The 23535-nt window shown below is 38.1% G+C and overlaps 2 protein-coding genes across 2 annotated transcripts; both read left to right on the top strand.

Annotated features, from left to right (window-relative positions):
- On the top strand, positions 1-21252 carry LOC145490283 (guanine nucleotide-binding protein subunit alpha-13-like). The gene is made up of 3 exons (XM_081469411.1): positions 1-448; positions 17909-17958; positions 20363-21252. Exons 1-3 carry the CDS (start codon positions 241-243, stop codon positions 20936-20938), a joined length of 834 nt encoding a protein of 277 aa, XP_081325537.1. The 5' UTR covers positions 1-240; the 3' UTR covers positions 20939-21252.
- On the top strand, positions 13986-15722 carry LOC145490284 (uncharacterized). Its single transcript, XM_081469412.1, has 2 exons — positions 13986-14751; positions 15421-15722. The coding sequence occupies exons 1-2, from the start codon at positions 14631-14633 to the stop codon at positions 15720-15722; spliced, it is 423 nt and encodes a 140-aa protein (XP_081325538.1). The 5' UTR covers positions 13986-14630.
- Positions 21253-23535: the final 2283 nt, after the last annotated feature.

The following is a 23535-nucleotide window of genomic DNA, read 5'->3' as shown; positions in this document are numbered from 1 at the left end:
TACGAAGCTTACTGCGGCTGCCTTATCAGCGAAGCAGAATTACGATCGAGGGAAATAGACAGACAAATTGCTGAAGATAGAGTTCGGTATCGTAACCAGAGAAACGTCTTGCTTTTGGGGACCCCAAGAAGCGGTAAAAGCACGTTTCTAACGCAAGTAAACATCTTGTATGGCGAGGATTTCGACAACGATGAATTAAATGAATTTCGTCCCACAGTTTATGGCGAAATCCTCAAGGGAATGAAGGTCCTGGCTAATGCACGAAGGGAGCTGAGACTAGTATGGCAAGATCCTTCGAACCAACAGCACGAAGACAGGATCTTGAATTTCCAAGCGCCTCAACACATCGACACAGAGAAGTTTATGAGCTACTTTGATAGTATAAAGAGTCTTTGGATGGATAAAGCAATTCAAGATGCGTACGACAGAAGAGGAGAATTTCAACTGATAAGAATGTTTATTGATCTGATCTGTATGAGGTTATATATTACGCTTGCTATAAGGCTACTTCGCACTGCATGAGGCTACTCCGCACTCACTGTTGGAAGGTGTATCGGGTTTTTATGAGCAAAATGCTATGCATATTAACACAACTCGAAAGCCGAACGTTGAGCTGTTGCTTCATTATTCGACAAGTCACGGTATCAACAAAATTACTTTTTTCATGCAAATATCTACCCAATGCATGAACTTAGTTGTCCGCAATCTGATGTAGCATCCTCCACGTGGGTCATTTCGTCAAAACACGGGGGCATAGCAAGTAGTCCTTGATCAAATTCCATGGCTATGGCCGTCGCGAATTTTTGCGCGACGACGGCCTTCTGGGAGTCTCCATTTCTTTTGCAAGGCTAAAAATGTCTCAGCTCGCAGAGGCCACCACTAAATGAGTTTCCATTTAGTCCAGTTCTGGCTGTCGTTCTGGCTCTCTCTCTCCTTGGCCTGTTCCAGATCAGGCTCTCGGTTTGTGGGGGCAAGCAAAAGGGGAACGAGGCAACGCGAGAACGAGGGGGTCTGTGGACGAAAGCCCCACGTTTTTCTTCTCATTACCTTCATTCACGGCACGAAAAATTGGATTTACTCTAAATTTGATCCTGATCAAAGTCGAGGTCAAATATGATTATAGCTTTGATCCAAACTTTGACGTGCGTCAAATGTATGTCAAAACTGTCGTGGCTTTGCCGATACATTTGATCCATGACAAAGAAGAGGGCAAATGTGATGTTAACTTTGACTCCACCTTTGACCCACGTTAAAGGAGGAATCAAATATCTTATGGATTTGCTACATGTATACATTTGATCCCGGTTAAAGGTGAGGTCAAACATGTCAATAACTTTGACTTAAGTTTTAATACGCGTTAAAGGCGTTCAAAGACACCACGGCTTTGCATACCTTTGATCGCTTATGTCAAAGGCGTTCAAAGACACCACGGCTTTGTACAACTTTGATCCTACGTCATGTCATGTCAAAGGCGAGGTCAAATATGGCCATATCCTGCGACTCCTCTTTTAACGCCCTAATAGCCTGCGTTTTCGTATTTTTTTCTGTTTTAACGATTAAACGAAAGCTTCCTTTCTTGCCAATGTGTATTTTTTTAATAAAAAAGTTTTCACTTGACCTGGGGGTGGCACAAGGAAACAGCTCGAAAACGGCGGGAAAAACGCGGCTGCCAGCGGCTTCCCGCATTTTTCTGGCCAATCAGAGAGAGACTAAAGGTCAACAAAGTCGGCTGTGAGGAAAGCAGGCATTTTTCTTCATTTGGCTTCATTATGGCGGATCTGGTGAAATTTTTTGGACCAGGAAAGGTAAGTCTTTGAATTTCGTTCATTTGTTTTCAATGTTCAGAGAATAACAGAGTTGAAAAAGTAAATTAAACGCAGCAATGGCTACATAAAGGAATAAAGAGCTATGAATTGCGTATATTCATAGTAGGACAGATCCTCGGCGAAAACATTTTGGTCGAAGATTAATTGCACTTGACTGAATCTCAGTTCATCGGCAAAGCTCTTCGTTAAGAAAAGACAAGACTTTATTTTCAATTCACATATACTTATTTACAAAAGTTGACAAAGGTAATTTTTTTTCGTTACTCAGTCAAGTCTTGTGCATTAAATTGAAGTGTCCGTCATAGCATAGATTTTAGCATGATCAGTGCTTGAAATAAACGTAACTTAATAATTAAGCTTAAACTTAACCCTATCTTCGTAGAAATTGTTGGGCACAATGCCTCTGGTAATTTCTGAGCTTAAGCAATTCCCTTGAAAGAAAGCTCATGTAAATGTAAAGGAAATTTGCATTGAAGGAAAAACTCAGTCAGCCATGCATGACAAACCATCTCGACCTGACTTAATTATTATGTTAATTATACCACTGAAAGAGTTGTTGACTCTGAAAATTTAATCTATGGATAAGTTTTTGCTTTTGTCTCTAGTTACCATTCTATTGAAAAAAAGCTCTGTTTGTTGCCACAGTTGAAATTATGATGATGTTTGTTCATTGATGTTGATAAATGACTTCACTAGTGTGAATTTAACAAATCGAATGTGGTTTAGCGTGGTCCGCACTCTTATTGACAATGATACGCATCATCAGAGTGGCCAAAATGTTGTGGACTTGTGAAACACAGCTGAGTGAGTCCACAACAAATTTTGACCACTGTGATGACAATCAGTTTGCGAGATCAGTGGCAACTGTAGTAAAAATATGTTTTGATATTTGTTGAATCAGGTTTATGGATCAGTCATTTCGAACTCCACTATCTCCTGGCCACCCGCCATGAAATTGCCAGGCATTTGACATTTTGAACTGTCTCCTGGGCTAAGAATGGTGTCATACCAGGTGATCAAATGCACCTACCCTGTGACATTTGCAAAACTGAGTAATAGAAATGTAGATTGAGTGTTGATGGAGTGTCGATTGAGTATCGATCAGGTGTTGATCGAGTGTCGATTGAGAGTATCGATCAAGGGTATCGATCGACACTCGACCATGGATGTCTTTAGTACACATAATCCAGCTTATCTTTAGTGGGTGAAATTGTTACAATGTTTGATAAAAATCAAACTTGCCATTAGTTGCAAATTAAAAAGCTGACCTCATAATAATATTATTATGTGACCTCTCTGGACAGTACCAATAGTTTTAGAGTTTCATGTCTTGGTCTTTTGAGCAGTAGACAATTAAATGCCAATTAAAAACTGACTAGTGGAAATTTCCTTATGAATGTTGTTTTTATCCTTCAGCTAACCATTCTAGGAGAACTGAAGATATTAACAGAATAAATTGGGAGAGGATACAATATGCAACTCTGTAGTTCATAATCAACTCAGATGCAGTTTAATCATGCAGTGCTCCAAAGTGTGCAAACATCACAACATTTTGGTAAGTAAAAGGCTGGAATATTCATTTGTTATTTCTATATTTTGTAGCATAGACCATCTTATAACTTCTTCAGCCACAACTTTTTATATCTTTTTCCAGCAAAGAAAGTATATCAATAGATTTAAAAAACCTGGCTATAATTTATTAATGTTATTTTAATTGATCATTTTTATTATAGTCTCATCACTCTGTGAAAAAAAGTTGTTTCTTTTTGGTTCATTTAAGGACATTGAGTGAGGAAATGTTGTCTTTCTTATGGGACAAATACATCAACTGGCTCACCTGGACAAAAATTAAGAAATTAAAATGTTGTTGAAAACATGCAAGGGATGGGAATCTTTTTGGAAAATGAATCAAAGTTTGCAACCCAGTCTCAGGAAATGTTGGTTTTTGATTGGTAAAAGCTGAGTTTTACATCTAAATTTTGTGTGGTTGTCTGCAATATCAACTGTTTTGGTTTGGCCATCAGGTTTCCAAACCAAATTTTTTCAAGCAAAATTAATAATATGATTAATTCATAACTATTGATGGGATCAGTAGAGAATTTAAGGTGTAGAGGATTTGATAATAACTTAGTAAAAGTAATTGACAAAGACCTTCATTTGCTTTACTCAATTTAAAATTTTGTTGGCAAATTTGTCTGGATAATAGCCATTTCCCTCTATGAGATGCGGCTGCTGGGAGTCATAGTGGTTGTATTCATCATCTTGCACTGGATTTTTGTTTCAATGAATGCAACAGCTATGCGATTCCATGCAGGCATGTCTCATGTTAAATTATTTAATTTCAGGAATTTTTTTCAGTGGAAAAAAGTGTACAAGTAGTGTGGAAATTACACAGGAACAGCAATATTCCCAAAGGTGTGTGTATTCCTCATTTCTTGTCACAGTTCATGTCAGATTTGTTGGTTTTTTAGATTGCTATTTTGCAACCATATAAGATCTTTGTTGTGAGATGTCTGTAAGAGACAGGCAGACAGATGGACTGGTAAACTGGCTTTAAGCTTTTTGTTTATTCGTGCCAAGCTGTGCACTTTTAAAATGACCCCAAGTCTTTGTTCTCTTATGAAATTCTAGCTGGGGATAAGCCCTTGTTCAGCTGGTGAAATTAGCTTGTCAAACTGGCTCTTAATGACATATCTGTGTGACCAAATCTCTAAGTAGAATGGAGAGAAATACAAAAAAGGCTACCAATTGAGTCCCCTCTTCTATCCTTGACTCATGCATTTCTCTGAAAAGTGTTATGCACTCTGATGAGAATATTTGTCCACAGACAGTACCAGTTCCCAGATTAGCAAACAGTTTTCTGGGAGCAAAGCTCAAGGAAAACCGTGAGCTTTGAGGAGCACGTAATGCCAAAGACATATATCCTTACATATTTTTAAAGTCAAAATATGGAGCTATTGTGTTAATTATCCTCAGTCAAGTATATCACGCAACACATTGGATTTTTTGAAAATGAGGAATATTACTCATATTTTGCCCGGTTTTACCTGGGGCTTATTCGGTCACGTGATGCGTTTAGACCAACCGCGTGAGCAAAAATATGTTTATGGACTACAGACAAGACTATTTTCACCGTTCTTTTGTTAGTGGACTGAGTTTAAGATTAAAATTCCAAATCTGCGGTAACATTAAATACATATTTGCTATTGACAGAAGCACAAACTATTCGGAGGAGGAGTAATGATCTGATTGGTCACGTTTTATTAATGTGATATTAGCAAAAACCATGGGTTAACTTTAAGGAATAGAATGCCAAGATTCACCCTTAATATTCATTTCCAATGTTTTTGTCTGTTTGCTTCTGTTTAGAAAAATGCGGACAAGCAATGGTTGACAGGATGGACTTATCCAGGGAAGATGCATTGATTAATTTCGTCAACGTCTTAGACTTTGTCAAAATGTGTCTTCCCTAGAAAGCATGGGGATTCAGACCCAAACAAGGCAGTTTAACCACTTTGATGAGAAAGAAGTGGAAAACATTGTATTCCATTCCACTTATAATGCAAGAATTAGCAAGTGCAAGCAGCAGAGAAGGAGAATTGCCAAAACATTAGGAGTTCAATGCAACGGACTGTACGTGCCATCTGGAAAGGAGGCTTTTACACTAGTTGACTTTTGTGCAAAGTTTGCCATATCTTTCCTGAAATTTTGCGGTTATCCTCTCTATTGTCTAGTCTGGTCTAGTAAATTTAAGGAACTGAGAATTTAGCCATAGTAGTCAGTTCAATGTTAGATAAATGCGCTTTATACCATGGAAAATTTGTTGACTGTTGTTTTCACGATAGATAGAACAATGTTTTCCTCATGATCAGTCGCATTACGTGTAGTTTGAAACCAAGCCTGTAACGTGGCTTTTTGAAATCTGAAGCCCAAAACATTTATGTAAGGTACTTGAAGGTATTTATTCTTGATAAAAACGGGAAAAAAAAAAATTAAAACTGAGATGAATTAAGTTGAGTATATTTATTTTCCTAAAATCAGGTGCAATGATCTTTCCGGGCCGCTTTTCCGTTTACATTTGTCAAGAGTTTTGGTACAAAATAACCTTATTAAAGCTGACATAATCTTCAAAACTTGTCAGACATAAAACAAGAGTACGGATATGATTGCATCCTTTGTATGCGGTGCTACAAAGCTAGTGTAGCAAGCAGAAAAATGCATATAAGATGTGGATAGCGCGAAACGTGATCAACGGTCGTGAATCGCGAAAGAGGAGCGCGAGCAGGGGCGGGGCAGAAGACTCCTGAAATTTTCGTATAGGCATCATCCAACAAAAAGTGACGTCACATCCGGTTTAAACTCCGCTTCGCGACTCGCTTCACAAAGCGAGAAAATGGCGTTTCGATTACTCATGATTTCCCTCTATTTGTAAACCATCAGTTTCGTTTCATTTTATATTGAGCATGGAAGGATGTTGCAGACACATTACTTCGACTTTTGAAGCACAAATTTTGGGAAAAGAGAAAAGTTTATTATTGTTTTGAAGCAAAATAACGGAGAGCCTTCCGTCATCGTCGGGCGAATTTTACACATTTGCAAAACTGGTGTTGTTCCGACTTTTGGTTCTTGTTGTTCGTCATTTAGTGATAACAATAAGTGCAATAGCCTATAATGTTAACAACAACCTGGATGAAGTATTGCTGGCCATAGTTTGCACTGTGTACTACGGGAACATAATTAACAGAAGCCGTTTAGCTCCGAAAGTCGCTGTCACCAGAGCTTTTGTTGCTCTTGGCTCGTGTATTGGTAGAAGAGACAAGCTGGATCGCATGCTGAAGATCAGTATCCCACATTCCTACATCTCTCGTTGAAGATTGTTGTTTTCAGTAAGATACAGTACATATGTATCGGTAGTTTGGGGTCATCAGTCTCTTTCTCTTCGGTGAGTGCTTTTAAAACGCCCAGTAAAAACTTGATTCATGGCATGGAAACTTATGCCTCGCTGGATCGAAATTCGAGCAAGATTTTTAACTTCTAGTCCTCTTTAAAAGTAATTAAATCAATTATTCAAATCCAAGCCATCAGAGGGAATCTGCCATGGAAGCTGCCCTAAGTTAAGGTCTTGTTTATGGACCTTCCCCTTTGAAAATCGTGGGGGTGTTCTTTGAGGCAACACAGGTCCCATTTGTATGGTCTCAGGTACCCGGGATAACCCTCCCCCTGAGGCAACTTTATCAAGTGTTTGTATGAGAAAATGTAGCCCATGTAGGCCAAGTAAAAGTTGACCCTGCATGATTATTCGTAACTCTTATTGAATAATCAAATGTGCAACTATCCCTCTTTGTTTAAGTTTCCCTCACTCATTTGATCAGAGTGGGTTTTGCTGAGTTAATTTTCTCCTCTTTGATACAAATTGCTGCTTTAAATCTTAAATCTAGGCATTACGTGACACTCGCCATGCCGAGAGTTGTTCCAGTTAGGCAAGCCAAAGTGTTTATGTATACTCAAAGAAAAGTTGTTGGTTACTTTAGCTGCCAAGGCAAGTCAACTTGCCCACCTGAATTGTCTCACCCCCAAGTCTGGTTCGTCATCCTCGTGTAAACAGTTGGTTGAATTTTGTGAAAAGTTAGCTCTGCCAGGGTAACTCAGGGAAAGGGTTGTCTCTGGTACACAAGAGCCATTCTATTTTATTTCCATTTTCCCTCTTCCTCTTCCAACTGATTATGCGAAATATACTGCCCAAACTCTTTATGGGTACTGATGTTTGAGAGTGTCATCTTTATCACTACTGTGGAATTTACCTCACCATACAGCCACCCCCGTTAACACAGCCACCTAGTTATTATGGCCACTCTATTCTGGCTCAAACAAAAGCTCAGTCGGTCATTTTCTTATTTATTAATTATACAGTCAGATTTTTGTGACCTGTTGGTGACCAGATTAACAGAATTCTGGCACATTGTAGGAGTAATTTATATACAATTTACAGCAAGCAACAGGCATCATTTTGTTAGTGAAGTCCCATGCATATATGTAACTCTTGATTATTTTGAGATTTTATCTTTATTATGTCATCAAGGCAATAATATTTTGATTCCTGCTCCAGCGGTAGGTGGGGGGGGGGGGGGGGGGGGGGACTCTCCTCTATGTGCTATATACAGCTGTGCAGCCCCAAAGGGTATGGTTATTCAGCTGTTTTGGTCATAAATACTCTAGGGTAAGGCTTTTGCCCTCTAGTCTTTAATTTGTTATGTTTTTTTAGAATAAGCTACCTCAATTTTCATCATTATTGATAAGACCATCAACAAAAGTCCTTCAAAACTTATGTTTAGGGCAACTGTAGCAGTCGCAACAGTCAAAAGCGGTAGGGAAAATCACAGATTATGGTCATAAATAGGATAAGAGTTTAACTTTTGTGAAGACGTCTGCACTGACCCCCACCCAATTTTTCTGGGATGTACAAAACACATTTTCTTAGCAGTTACTACAGTCTTGCTTTAGTAAATCAAAATAGTACTTGCTGCCAGGTACTTTATAAAAGTATAACCCCTCCAGAAGCCTTCACAAAGTGCATGTAATATCTGGTGCTAACAATTTTTTTTTGCGGCTGATTAAAATTTGGTATTAAATTGTACTGAACTGGTGCAGATTTAATATACATTATATTTTGTCATACTTAGTTCACTTATTTTAAGACTACTCAGCAGCAACTAGTACCTCTTGTATGACCATGCAGTAACAGTATATTCCAAACAAAAAAAAAGTGCATGTATATGTATTACTATCCTGCCTGGAAGAGTGTGTAGAGCACACAGTGCAGTGGCCTACTGTTTGTCTTTTGTTAGGTATAATAATCTTAAATTTAGAAGACTCATATTGATCTTAGAATTCACAAAAAAGTTGATTTCTTGACAACTCTCCTTTAGCTGTGTCACTTCATAATAAATTAGCAGTTTGGTATGTTGTAGCATAGAACTTTAATTAATTAAGTTATCACACCGTTATCACAGAAGTCATGGATTAGAATCCAGTTCACACCTAATTTTTTTTTCAGGCTATAATTTCACCTTTGCTTAAGTTGTGTATAGTACGTTGCAATGATCAATCATATCTTTATAAGTTGATCAATGTATATATGTCCCACTGACTTATACTTCAACATTTTATCTTAAAGTTTGTTTATTTGTTTTATTGTGTGGTTCTAGAAAATGTCCATACCCACCCCAAGGAGATTATTGGAAATTCCAGGGATGGGGAGGGTCTCAAAAGCCAAACTTTTTAAAGAAAAGTATTAATAAAAATTGGAATTTCCATAGGGATGGGATGGGGAGATCTCTGTTTAACAAATACATAAATAATATGTACAGACCCATTATCTGATGTGAAGACTGTGCAATAGATCCTGGCCAACGAGTTGCCAAGGTGTAGCATCCTTGTTATCAATTTCAAGTACCAAATTAAAGAAGATCAGCATGTTAGATGGGAGAGGGGAATTTCTCAAAATAACATAAACTAAAAATATATATTTTCCAAACTCAATCATGTTAGTAGTGTTACTGTCTATTTATTTATTTATTTATTTATTTATTTATTTATTAATGAATACCTGTGAAGAGATAGTCATACATTCTTGCAAATATTCTGGGAGTCTCCCACATACCATTTAGATCATCCAGTCCCCCAGGAAAGTTATGAAATTTATTGTCCAAGTAAACTACTGAACCATGGGCTCCAGTGGGGACAGTGCTATTACGATGCAATTTGCAGATGTGCTACATAATATGAGCTTAACAGTTTTGTTACCATGGCAACAGACTGCATTTCAGAGCTTCCCTGATATTCTAGGCTTTTCTGCCCACCTCATGGCCTTGATTAATGTTTTTCAAGCTGAAAATCACTGCATTATTGAAATTGGGTTAGAGGGGACTGGAAAAGATTGAGTTGCCAATTGGGAACATATTTTTAGTGTGTTGCCTGTAGAACTATAAGGCTACCAAGTTTCAATGATCTCTGTTGTATATATGGTCTGCACTTGATGTAATATTGGGTTTGGTGTATGACATCATCAGTCCTCTCATTTGCATATATTTTACACATTTTAAACTTAAATATCTCCAGAATTAATGCAAATATTTGTTAAGGTAAACAGCATTTGTAATCTATAGCGGAATTCTATTTGATACTCCTAAAACTTCTGAATCAAGGGGTAAACATTTGATGATAGTAGCATGCCAAATCATTGAGTTGAATTTATGCTGCTGACATTAACATGTACTGTAAGGTGTTGAAGAGAATTTTGCAGGGGAATTTGGTGTGTTTATTGAATTGCCAGAGGTTGGTTGGCTGGTTTTGTTATTGCTTTGTCATTATCTTCCATGTATTTTTTTTTAAAAGCAGAGTGGTTGGTGGCAAAAGCAAAACTGGCAATATTCTCACTTACCTGTGTTTCTAAAGTCATGTTTTTAGGTTTTTGTGGTCAATCTATTAGTAGCTGCACTGTCTTAAATTACAATAGAAAAGATGTGATATTAATTATGTAAGTTATACTTTGGTATCGTTCATACCAAAATTATAGTATTTTCTGGTTCAATGTTTGCCTCTGCATTAATTTGATTAGACTACTGTAGTTTATTTTTTAATGGAATTTAATTCTGTCAAAAGGGAGGTGGGAATCTGAGAACAATAGTGAACTAGACCAACAAATATACAGAAATCTACCACCATTGCTTTCATGGCTGAGTGGAGATGAATCTAAGTCAGACCAAAATTAGAAAAAAAATTACTGATTTATTGGAGGGTTGAAATGGGATCCTGGCTATGGGAGAGTAGGAATTGGGGCTGAGGAGGGTGGGTGGTGTGCTTGTGAATTTAAGAACCTCTCTGAAAGTGAAAACAAACTGTAGGTTTGAAAAGTTTAAAGCGGAGGTAAAAATTATACTTTAATATATCTTGTTTATTAAGGTGGTAATGAGCATAATACCCACTTAGGGTGAGTCATTGAAACAATGACATAATTTATGGGATTCTACAAAGTTTTAAATGGAAAGGCCTTATCTCAAGGTCCATTACCCCTTACCCTTTTGTATACATTTGTACCATTTTGATAGAAATGGCACCTCTTTTGTCAACCTTACATTGCAAAAGGGTAAATGTACCCCTTTAACAAACCTATTTAAGAATACTGCATCCCTTTTCTATTCCCTTGGAAAGAAGTTAATAAATAATATTATAGAATCTCTTCATTCTGGCTGAGGAGAGTAAATGAGAGCTTTTCAACAACATTTTAGAACCAGAGGAATGGAATCCCTAAATGACAGATTTTCCTACCCTTTCATACACCTCAACTTGTGAAATCCCTATCATTAATTTTATTAATTTATTAATTTTTTATTTTATTAATTTTATACCTGAAGCCTGAAAAAGGTACTCATCGTGAGCTGAGCCTCCCCATATAGGTCATTACAGAGAGCCTTCCCACATACACAAGTCAGGAACTCTTGACAAGTACGGTAAGTAGATGCTGGCTTTAAGACTGGGCTGAGCCAGCTTCTTCAGTTTTTTAGCACAAACTTGTTGCTCTCTGTCAATTTCTAGTACAAAACCTTTTCTTTGCTGATCTGGTCCAAGGTCACAGACACTAGCATCACTCTCACGACACTGACTCTATCACTGTCACTCACAGTCTGATTCTTCAATTTCACTGCACCATGCTTCATCATCACCCATCATTGTTAGACATGAGTTCATTAGCTTGTAAAATTCACCAGCCTGGCACTGTCACTGTTGCTATTGCCTGTTCCCAGACTTCCTTTTATGGCTAGGTGTAGGGGCATGAAATTTCACTACTGTTTACGAACAATTTGTTTAGATGGCATATTGAAAGTGATGAATTACTGAAAATTGTCAGTATTGCTAGTGTTCTCTCGTTTCCTTAGGGATTGAAATATCTTGATGTAAGATTACAAAGAGAAAGCACACTGAAATATAATGCACAATTTTTTAGTAACCTTTCAAAATGGGTTGCCAATATGACAGGGATTAATAGATGAGGAACTTGGTCTGCATACAGGGCAAATGAGAGGGTTTGAAGAAATTAAAGGTGCGTGCTTGACCTCAGTTGGGGGGGGGGGGGTATTGGAACTTAGCGCTGCTGACGTCAAACGCTGTTGAAACGGAAAAATAAATTTGATTATAAATGAGAAAAAACCACGACATGTCCAAATTACTTAATCGCCGTTAAAACTAATCCTCTTGCTTTTTTTTTAAGGGGCTCACGGCCTGCCTGTAACGAAGCGTTTATCAATTAAGGGATTGGTTAGGGAAAACATATCTTGTTTAAGGTTCTTAACCAATCGTAACATATTTTATGGCATCAGTTTGAGTCATGAGCAAACACACGAGTTTGTGTTAGTGTCGATCGGCAAGAAAGTTCTGCAAAGCACGTTATGTGTGTGGGTCTATTCTTGCAGTGATACAATTAACAGCACTCAAGTACTCTCGAGTGTTTGGCAACAGTAAATTTTAAAAAAGGCGCTTCTGTTAATAAGGTCCCCCCATGTCTAGAAACCTGTCACTGTGCATTTTTCTTAGTGTAATGCCTACCTAAGAGAATAGGATATTTGAATTGAGTGCAACTTACCTAGAATTCATTATTTCCACACAAACGATGACTCCTGTGGAATTCAGCGAGGAAGAAATGGCGACATTTCGTAAAAAACACGCCTTCAAAACAGCGTGTTTTTGAATAAATAATTACCCTGTCCTTCAAACAAACTGATATGACGAGGAAGAAGACAAAATTTTGTTTATCGTGGCCAAATAAAACGTTAAAAATATCCGGTCGATTGCAAAATATTACCATTTTACTTACTGAGAGAACGATTATGCCATGTTCAAATTTGATTTTGCCGCTCAGCGCTCTTTTTTACCGGATGTGACGTCATTTTTTGTTGGATGATTCAGATACACAAAAAGTGCCATGCGGGCAGAGTGAACACCTCGGTAAAACGCACTGCGCATGAGTACAAGTTTGAGCTTCCGGTAAATTACGCATTTCCGGTTACGTATTAAAACCCAATGTAAACAAGATAAAATCCCGTACCGCTAAGTTTGAAAACAAAAAGTAAGAGTTAGCAAAAGAAAGTAGGGGAAAGGTTTGTCTCGTTGAAAAGTTTATTTTTCATTTAAGTTTCAAGCCCTTGCACCCAGGGGTTTGGTGTTTGCACCAACAACAAAATATGAGAGAATTTCGGGCGCGTTCGCGCTCGACGAGAGCAATTTTTTTTTTTACGTAGTTCTCCTTGTTGCGTTGGTTTGGTTGTGCGGTTCCTTCGCAGAAAAATGTGGGAAAGCCAACAAAAGCAGGCGTAAATGTGCCGGCAAAAAATATTTTCTGTCTGAAGATTTAACCAGAGCTGCCGAACTCAAGTGGGCTCAACAGTTTGCCGTGTTCACTGGGACGAAATACGGACGAGCAACAACAGATGTTCGGTTCCTAGAGAAAACCATTCGCGAGGCGTTAGGAAGCAGCGGATTCCTGCGAGACTTTTTGCAGTCCTGGATGCCATAGGAGCAACATGTCATGGGTACAAGCCGGGTGCAAGGTGGTGCTACAAATGCTGTGCCAGAGTGGACGAAGAAACAAGGTTTACCTCGCATCCTGACTAGAAGCCGCCGGTGTTACGAACTACTGGCAGGTCAGTTAATTAGACATCGGTTAATTACAATTGACACGCAGGTTCGCACTGTCTTGGATTGCTGTAAGGATTTTCGGAATCTTTTTACCAGCAAATTAAATGAAATTAAGGAAAAGGAAAGCATACTCTTTCAAAGATTTTTGTTGAAACAATAAACAAGTTGTTTGTATCAAATTTTGTAAAATTTGCGGCAAAATAGACATGATACCAAAAAAAATTCATTTTAAATTTAATTATATTTCGTGTTAAATGATCCAAGTCTTACGCATGTATGGTTCTCCACTAAGATGGAAATAAACAGACCTCAGATGACAAACTTCAAAAGGTACCTATAAAATTATCTCACACTACTGATTTTGGAGTGTTTTGCATTTAATGTACCTCACATTTTTATTTTACTCTTCTTGAGTACAGTACAGTACGGTCAATGGCTTCACTAAAATTCATTGTTGGGGTGCAGGTAGCAAAAAGCCACCTCAGGCGGTTCATTCTAAAACTGGTATACTTTGGAAAGGAAAAGGTAGCACAGAAGCTGGGAAATATTATTTCGAAAAATTAATTGCCAAACGAATTTAAAGAAAAATAATAATTTTAAAGACAGCAAAACAAGAACTTTATGCCACTTGACAAACTTATTTTTCCTAAGACCAAACCCATAAACTTGTACCAATAGTTTTGTCTAAAATTAATGTCAGTTTGACATATACTTATCGAAATTCAGTAGTACTGCAATGTTGTCTCCACACCGAGGATTCAGTTAGAGGGGTGTCCAGGAACCCTATGGACACCCACTTTATGAAACATTTCACTAAAAATTCACCTACTCCATTTTTCATTAGTGGGGGATATGCTTATTGGACATCCATTTTCAGTATCTGGATACAAACAAACTCATCATTAATATGTTTATTTTTATTTTTTAAAATTTTTATTTAGATCTTGCAATTTACCAATTTTAAGACTACACAACAACTTAAAGCAGCAACACAGCAGTAACGAAGGCCTCCAAAAAGTTCAGAACCATTTCCAATTGCTGTTCTTAAGACTTAAATGTCTAGAGGAGGCTTGTGGAATAGACCTGCAGTACCCAAAAAGCCAGCAAGCATCCATGGCAGAAATACAAACATCATTTGGGGTAGTAAAAATAAATTGCTATGGTGAAGTTACAGTGGATAAAACAGTTTGTAACAGGATGACAACAGCAATCCATGACTTAACTCAACTATCAGGTTAGTATCACTTACCTGAAATGAAAAGATACAAGACATACAAGATACAAGTATTTTGAAGGATAATTGTTTGACATCATGACAATCCATGACACACTGTAATAACACCATCTGACCAAAACCCATTCAAACAGATTATCAATATTTACATGTATTGCACATGGTCAATTACAATATCGTAAATTTCATCATTCAGTTGAAGTCATAAGCACTAATGAGAAGGATTTAGAGGACTTCTCAATCATTATGGCAATGATTGGGAAGAGTTATCTGAAGAGTCTTTTAGCCAAGAAAAAATGCTGCATCAGACTTGCCACAAACTACTTTTTCACAAGTATTCAAGTCTCATTCTTTTAATGATTTGGAAAACTGATAATTATTGTGGTTTGAATATTGACTAGTGACTTAGTTAACAATCAAAATAACATAATGTTGTTTAGGTGACCGGTAAGGGTAACAGACACCATTTCAAGACTATATTTCTGATACAGGTATTGTACTCGTGCAATCCAATAAGTAAGAGGATGGGTTAAGACCACCACATGACAATGATTGACACAAGCAGAGAATCAAATATTTAAATTTAATAAATAAAATTATTTAAATAATTTATTTAAATAATTTATTTAAATAAGTAAAATAGATACTTACCTTTTCTATTAATTTCAGAAAATTCATTTGACCAGCTGATCAGAAAATTTTTCATATCCTTGCAATATCATTATGAAAGCAGTGATGCTGTGTCACTGTATGATCCTGGACAGATGAAAGAGTTTGCTGACAAAAGTGCACCTGGTCTTTTCAATGTCATTTTGCAGTCTGTTCTTCAGGAAGATCCAAGATTGAGTGAAGAACACCGTGTACATGTAGTAGAGGAAAAAAGAACTCTTGTTTTGTTGTACACAATAGCATATTTCAGGCACTTTGCCCTGTTTTATTCTTATTTGTATTTAAAATACAGGCCTCCTTGAAAGACCATACACCTTATTCCAAAATGGCTGCAATTTTAGTATTCTTTTGTTTACTTGCAAATTAGCCCTTGTTGCCTCGTTTAAGGGAAAATATTCTTTTGAATTTCAAGTTTAAGAACGAGGCAACAAGGGCTAATTTGCAAGTAAACAAAAGAATACTAAAATGGCAGCCATATTGGAATAAGGTGTATAAGGCCACTCAGTTTAAAAAGTCTGTTTAATTAATTATAATGTTTCTTAACTAGAACAGCAGACACAGCTTTACCTCAATATAAATTAATGTCAGTTCTGTTATATAATAAAGTAAAATTATGTTTTACCTTTCTTCACATTTAACCCCTTGAAAGGTAAGGACATAAAAGTAGTTCCAGTGAACTAACTTGCAAATTATAATGCCATTCTTTTAATAGATCTCAGAAAACAAATACACTTCAAAGAGAGGAGGGATTATTTATCCAGCAACATGGAGCATCCTGAGATGTTATCAATTCTGGAAGAATTTTAGGTTTCAGCACAAGCCAAAGGGATGTGGATGGTCAAAAAAGCAGGCTCCTCAGGGAGCAGCCAATGTTTGTAAACCTTCAGATTTCAAAATTATGTACTTCAAGTGAGTTTAAGTATGGTAGTTTAAAATCTGAAAGCTATAACTTTAAAATACTGTGAATTAAAAACTTGTCCAGTTAGTTGAACAGTCTTTTGTGTACATATGGATAGGCTAGCAAAACAGTGGAACATGAAGGAAGCATGTTACTGTAGCATAGAAAATCATATAAGTCACTGAAATGATTTTAAATATTAATAAATTTATTGTTTCGAATGAGTGAGTTGCTACACAGTTCTGTAATGGTGTTCTGTCTCTTATTACTGGCAATGTACAACTTGAAGACTCCTTTGACCTATCCATCCTGAATGAAAATCCAATGGTACCTCAAAGTTCTCTGGCATTTAATTTAGAATGACTCGCCAAAGAAGGCAATCTTGCTGCTGTTGTAATCATGAAGTTCTGAAAGTAAAATCGAAATTTATTTCCAAACCGAAAATGTGTATTTTCATGCAGGCGCTTGACTATTACATGTAGCTTGAGTTTTAAGTGAGCTTCTCATGATCAGCTCAACAAGTTGAAATTGTGAGATTACTACCATTATGAAATTCGCAGTATTATAAGCTAGATAAAATCGATAAACAACGAACTGACAAAAGGCTTACTAATCAGTAATGACGGCCACTGCGGAGCATTTCGTAAAGGGTCCAGCGAACATTTCCAGGACCAGTAATTGCAACAAGTAATTGCCTACATACCTTTTCTGTATTTGTGGTCCTTTACTCTTTCATCTGCGGCTGCTGATTCACAACAACAAGCTTAAACACCGCAGGCGAACAACAAAATTAATCTGAACAACCAGACAACACGTGCAAACCGGAAATGTCGAAGTTGACGCATGCGCATACGTTTTGCCGCGGTGTTCGCAGAGTGTTCTCCCCCGCCCCTGAGCGCGAGCGAGAAGTTCGGACGAGACGCGCGAGCGCGGAACGCGCGGAGCACCTTTGACAAACCTTTGGCCTGCGTCACAGCCATCTTCGACCACGTCTTTAGCAAACCTTTGACTTGAATCGCAGACAAATTTGATTATACTTTTGACCCGCCTTTGACAGTGCGCAAAGGCGTATCAAAGGATCACCTTTAACCCTAAAAACACAGGCGTTCACAGGTGAGTAAAAACGGCCTTTCACCCTTTGATTTGGTGGTAAAGGTTTATTCACAGATGATCTTTGATTCGCGTCACAGATCGTCAAAAGCGTGCAAAGGCGACCTTTACAAAACCTTTAACAACACATTTGACGGGCGGTAAAGGCGATTTTTCGTGCCGTGATTCCCCCTCGTTCGGGTTGGCTCCCCTCCACTCTAACACCTGGAACAGGCTAGGTTTCAGTTGTTGTTTTAGTGTGACTCTGCGCCATATTTAACTTGTAAGACGGACTACGACCTTGAACCTGTCTTGTTTTCAGACCTTTTCACACTCTGTAGTCGTAACGTTAGTTTGTTCTTGCTATTGTTGCCTATAATAGAAAAATCACCTTGAGTTCTGATCCATGAACTCAATCAGTGTTTTGCTATTATTTCCTGTTCTGTCATTCTTTACGTCATGCCGGCTTCAGCCCAAGTTTGTATCATTTTGTTTTTCAGAGGAAATCATTCGAATATTTTCTTAAACATTTGGACCGTGTTGGCCAGCTGGTAAGTGCTTTTATTTCAGCTTATTACACATATTATCGTGTGCTCAATACATTTAAAGTGTCGTGAACAATTCTGTGACACGAGATTCTAGGCAGGGTCCGAGTTGTGAGCCAGATCACTGTAGGCCTGTTCAGCCGGTCTCCATCAAGGGAGGATGTCTCTCGCGAAATGTTTAGACAAACACCTAATTCTGACATTCCAAGATTCCGCAACAACTTTTCACTCACTTCACTCATAAGCTCTACTCCAGTCCCTGAACTCTTTCTCCCCTTCTCTATATTGTGGGACCATATATGGCAGAACGTTTGAAGCGCACACGCACTTAGTGACCACGTATTAATTACAAGCAGCCCTTGAAAACCCTTGAAAACCTTTGAAAAAGGAATCCGGTCGTTTCGCCTGTAAGTAGTTTCGCCTTCAAGTCGATTCGCCTACACTAAATACTTATTACTAAATGCTAAATACTTATCTAAAAATTGACAAATAGGTTTACAGTAATTATAATAACGTTTTTCGGAAGAGTATTCCACAGCGACGGTGCGGCTATGCTGAATCAACAAACGAGCTAATAAAACTTGAAGATCACCAATAGGAACTCGTCATGTACGAAGAGAACAGAGAATTAAAGTTCACCTTTAACTTGAAATGATATGTGCGCGTGCCTACTTTTTCGTCGAAGCGAACAGTAGACAGTTTCCCCTTCTTGGTCAAACACTGTAATTTTACCCCCGATTTATCGGAATCTCCGATTTTTCGAACCAACTTCCGTTTCCCTTGGAGGTTCGAAAAATCGGGATTTCACTTTACATGCATCGTGTTACGCGTTTGGTGCAATCTTTTAAATCAACAGCAAATCGATTTGCGCTACAATTTTACGGTGAATTTAACTGGAAATAGGATCAAATACGACTCCTCTGCTCCGTGTGGGCAGTGATGTTCATCTATCTTCGCAAAATATTTTCGACTTAAGTGTGGGCGAAACGACTTTAATGTAGGCAAATCGACTCAGATCGTGTAGGCGAAACGACTTCGGTCGTGTAGGCGAAACGACTTCGATGTAGGCGAATCGACTTGTAGGCGAAACGATTAGCCTTAACCTGTTAAAAGTTATAACGGCTGAAACAGTAAATTGTTTAGCTGCTATCTTGCAGATCGCGTAATTAATGCTGAAAACTTATTAACTGAGAGTGAGGTCTTTGCGGGAAAATATCAAACCGAGACTTAAATGTATCGACCGAGTGATAGCCAGGTCAATACAGCAAGGTCAAGGTTTCTCGTAAAGACCGAACATTCGAGCTTAATAAGTTGTTTGTTATATGGCTTTTTGCTTTGTTCTTGCAATCCTGTAATCGGCCCGTTGGTATGCCCTACAATTGGCCAATCAGAGCTCGCGTTATATCAGCTACAAACACAAGCCATATATGGTACTCTACTTACTCACTAGACTGAGTTCAAGCAAGAGATTATGATCCCTATTCTCTCGCTCAAATGACGAATATTTTCATCATTTATAGCAAGCAGTTGACAGTAGATTTATTTGTTATCAGTTGGTTGTGTGTGGTTCGTTCCTGGTTTTAGTACATATTCATTAAAATTGGATTTGGATCCAATTCTTGACACTTTTGGACTGGGGTATCATAAGCGTTTGCCAGTCACCTCTTGCATATTCCCTTACTTTATAGTGTATCTCAACAGGGCCCGAACCAGTAGATACACTTAAAATTGCCGGTCTGCTTATCTGCCAACTTGAAGTAAATTGTTTTCCGGTGTAAACTCTACAAAATATGGGATGCTAAAATTGGTAGGACGGCCCGGGCTCAAGTCAAACACCCGAGGAAAACAGACTTTGCCTTCATTACACAACCGAAAACACCCAAAGGCTATGATGGTCAGAGACACCCACAATATGTCAGTTTTAATTGACACAGCGATATATATAGGATTAGAGCACAATAGATAAAAATGCATCGATATACTTCATGCAGCACTGCCAGACACGTAAACTTCTATATATGGGGACAGTGTAACTGAGGTTCTGAGGTTATTGTCAAAACGACAAAACAATAACAATATTTTGACAAAATCAAGAAAAAAGATTCAACTTATAGCAGACCACAGCAGACCGTAGAATGTCACAAATTTTTCGCAAACTCGCTTACCATGAATCTTTGCGCACTATGCTTGGACCCAGTTCTCTGTTCAGTGTCGGCAAAATATAAATTTATGTTAATTCCGATTGTATCTCAACTATTACATTATGTCAGTGTCGATTGATAGGTATAAATCTGATTACTTTCAAATAAGTGGATGACATTCTTTAGTTTAATATTATACTCAACGTAACAACTAACTTTAAATGTAAATAAATTCTAGTAACTAATTAAAGTTTTCTTCTTTACTGAAGGAATACCTGCCTACAAAAGCGGATGCTCACTATGCGAAAGCAGCAAAATACCTTGGCGGCGTCACGGAGAACAAGTTGATTATCAACCCTCTTACGTTCAACTTTATCCACATCAGTGTTATTAATAATATCCCAAATTATAGGAGCAATTCAGCTATGTGGTGTGCATCTCCTGTGTTTCAAAATGCAACATCCATTCTTTTCTTTGTGTGTTGTATACCTTACGACCAATTTAAGGACGGAATAACGAATTGCCTTGTGGACTCATGCGACCTTTTTAGTATAATAGTCAACATCCGTTTCTCTGCTCATAAGTCAGTCATCCTTTTCTTCACCAAGGCAGACCTTTTAGAGGAAAAGATCAAACACTCGAACATAAAGGAATACTTCCCAGAGTTTCAGGGAGATCCACGAAAACTAGAAGATGTGCAAGGCTTTCTTTTTCAGATGTTTGATGACAAGCCACGAAGAGGGAAGTCTAAAGCTCTATATCATTACTTTACCCCGACCAGTAACACAGAAAATTTCAGACATGTTTTCGCTGCAGTGAGGGAAATTTTATTGGAGAATAATTAGAAGTCAGTTTGGGCTTATTAACTCAAAAAGGGAAAGCCAAACACCATTTCAAGATATTATGCTGGGAATCATGAAGGAAAAATAATTTAACGTTAAACTAGTACTGACAAAAATCGAAGAACTTATTTACTCGATTCTCTATTGTAAAACAAATGCAACACAAAAAACAGTTTTTAATGTGTTTGGGCGTGGTTTGTTCTAAAGTGATTTAAAAATTAAACTATACATTGTTTTCTTAGAAATATGAACAAATACTTTCATGATTTTAACGTCGCGATTCTGATACTCATTTGATTAAACCATTAAGAACTTGATATACATTTCGTAATTGCAGAATGGGTCCTTTCCATTTGAATAGAAAAACAAAATAGAACGGGTCTTTCCACTGGAACTGATTTGTTGCAAAAAACGGAATACCTTTGAGGTATTCCTCTTTTCTTGTTTTTACCGGTATGATCAGAAAATCACTGCACCATTTGCTTTTTCTCGCTATTCCCCTGCTCCTTGATGAAATACATTACTTGCACGAAATTTTGGACGTTAAAATTCCAGACGTTTAATTTTCGGACACTTAGGTGCAACATAGCTTAGTTAAATAAATTTACGGCTGCAAAACACAAATTAGGCTGAAACAACATCAAAGGATGATAACTTCACTGCGCCCTCAAGGTTTTACGAACACAACGACGCGAAAATAGCGCAAAATTCTATCAAGCCTCTATAGTAAGCAGCTGCGGCCACCTTTTGGTAGTCCCGATAAGGGAATTTCAAAATTTAATACACGAACTATAGCTTTGTTTTGGAAAAGGCGATGACTGATAAAGGTCTGAAATAAGAAATTAACCCCGTGATTAGAAATATTCAAGGTACTTCAACCCTTATATAGCGACCACCTCACATTTCCCCGAGGATGGCCGCCTAATAGAAGTTCGATTGTGTACGATTTGTGATTCAGTCTCATTTTGTAGGTAGCCGGTCGTTTCGCCTACAAGTCGTTTCGTCTGCAAGTCGATTCGCCTACATCGAAGTCGTTTCACCCACGACCGACGTCGTTTCGTCTACACGATCTGAGTCGATTCGCCTACATTGAAGTCGATTCACCTACACTGAATACCTATTACTAAATACTAAATACTTATCTAAAAGTTGACAAATAGGCTTACAATAATTATAGTAATGTTTTTCGGAAGAGTATTCCACAGCGACCGCGCGGCTCTGCTGAACGCCGTCTCAACTTCACATCATTTCACTCACGGGAAGATATGAACTCAATTAATTGACCTCGCTCCCAATGTGTGGCTTCATAGCTCAGTTGGTAGAGCATCGCACCGGTATCGCGGAGGTCACGGGTTCGAATCCCGTTGAAGCCCTGTTTTTTTTTTTCAGGCTTCTTCTTTCCAGTTGCTTAAATTGGAAAATTTACTGCGATGATCATACTTCACTTTCTTCCTTCCTTTTAAACTGGAAAACCGTTGCATATTTAACGTTATTTACGTACCAAGTCGTATTCAAATTTGGTTTCCCGACGTCCGTCACGGCATCAGGGATCGGCCATTAGAATAACAATTTTGACTGAAAAGTTGCTCACACAGTGAAGTTCTTTTTGCACAGCGAGGACAGCCGCTAGCACCAGCTTTCACTAGGAGCTTCCCCTGACAATTTTTGTCGTGAATTTTAGAGTCGCCTCTGAATATGATTCGACGGAGTTTCTTCCAGACGGTTTTACTTTTAATGTTTACATTCTCCACAACGTTTTTCTGGACAACCTTAATTCTTTCTTCCGTTTAAATCTGAGGGTAAATTCTTTTATCGTTATTTAAAAACTATAGGACAAAGCTGCATTTTATGGGTGATTTCGCTGAGCGGGCGCTATCGTCCGATAGTTGCCCGTAGGCGTTCTATCGCCCTTACTACGTGATCGGTTTTGGCCGATATCGATGACAACAAAGTAAAATCTAACGCGGTGAAGTGGATAAGTTCGTCGATAGCTCAGCCAACTGAATGAGCCATTTGGATTAGCATACTAGCAGAATAGCCTTTTTCGCGGGTAAACTTTCTTATTTGCATAGCATTACAGTGTAGGGGGGGGGGGGGGGAATTCGGGCAATTTTGCATTTTCTGCCCAAAATTGCCTCGCACCCACGTTGGATTACATTGCTGTAAAAAGGTTATTCTACTAATAGGACAGGCATAAGATAAGATTATTACGTTTGTTGTGTAGTTTTTCAGTACTGGAAATGAGCTTCCACTTTGAATACACAACTATTGTACGTCCACTCTCCCCACCTACGGGGGAAAATAGGAAGTCAAAACGAAAAAAAAAATTAAAACTGTGGATTACCCAACCCGTTTTAAAAAAGCTACATAGTACTAGTTTCCAGGATAGAACGCATGTTCTTTTTACCGTCTCTTTTTTCCTTGCCTGGTGATGTAATACCTCTCTTTACTTATCCTTCTTTCTTTCCGCGCAATGAGTCTACATACAGGCTGGTGAAGACCTAACTCTTTCCAGTTCACATATGGACAGCAAGTGCGCCCAGCCAGCGACTGATCGATCAGGGAACTGAAGATAGCCTGCGAGCAGGCTCACGTTGGGG

The sequence above is a fragment of the Orbicella franksi genome, chromosome 6 (genome assembly GCF_964199315.1).
Source record: "Orbicella franksi chromosome 6, jaOrbFran1.1, whole genome shotgun sequence".
In the NCBI taxonomy this organism is placed as follows: Eukaryota; Metazoa; Cnidaria; class Anthozoa; order Scleractinia; family Merulinidae; genus Orbicella; species Orbicella franksi.
This window is presented reverse-complemented; position numbering and strand designations above follow the sequence as displayed.

What these genes read in the sequence shown, in the direction of transcription:
- LOC145490283 (XM_081469411.1), top strand. Translation starts at nt 241, where the DNA reads ATGAAGGTCCTGGCTAATGCACGAAGGGAGCTGAGACTAGTATGGCAA. An exon ending in AAGAGGAGAATTTCAACTGA is followed by an intron (nt 449 to 17,908) that starts TAAGAATGTTTA and finishes TTGTTTTTCAGA; the next exon opens with GGAAATCATTCGAATATTTT. An exon ending in TGGACCGTGTTGGCCAGCTG is followed by an intron (nt 17,959 to 20,362) that starts GTAAGTGCTTTT and finishes TCTTTACTGAAG; the next exon opens with GAATACCTGCCTACAAAAGC.
- LOC145490284 (XM_081469412.1), top strand. Translation starts at nt 14,631, where the DNA reads ATGGCAGAAATACAAACATCATTTGGGGTAGTAAAAATAAATTGCTAT. An exon ending in TGACTTAACTCAACTATCAG is followed by an intron (nt 14,752 to 15,420) that starts GTTAGTATCACT and finishes TATTAATTTCAG; the next exon opens with AAAATTCATTTGACCAGCTG.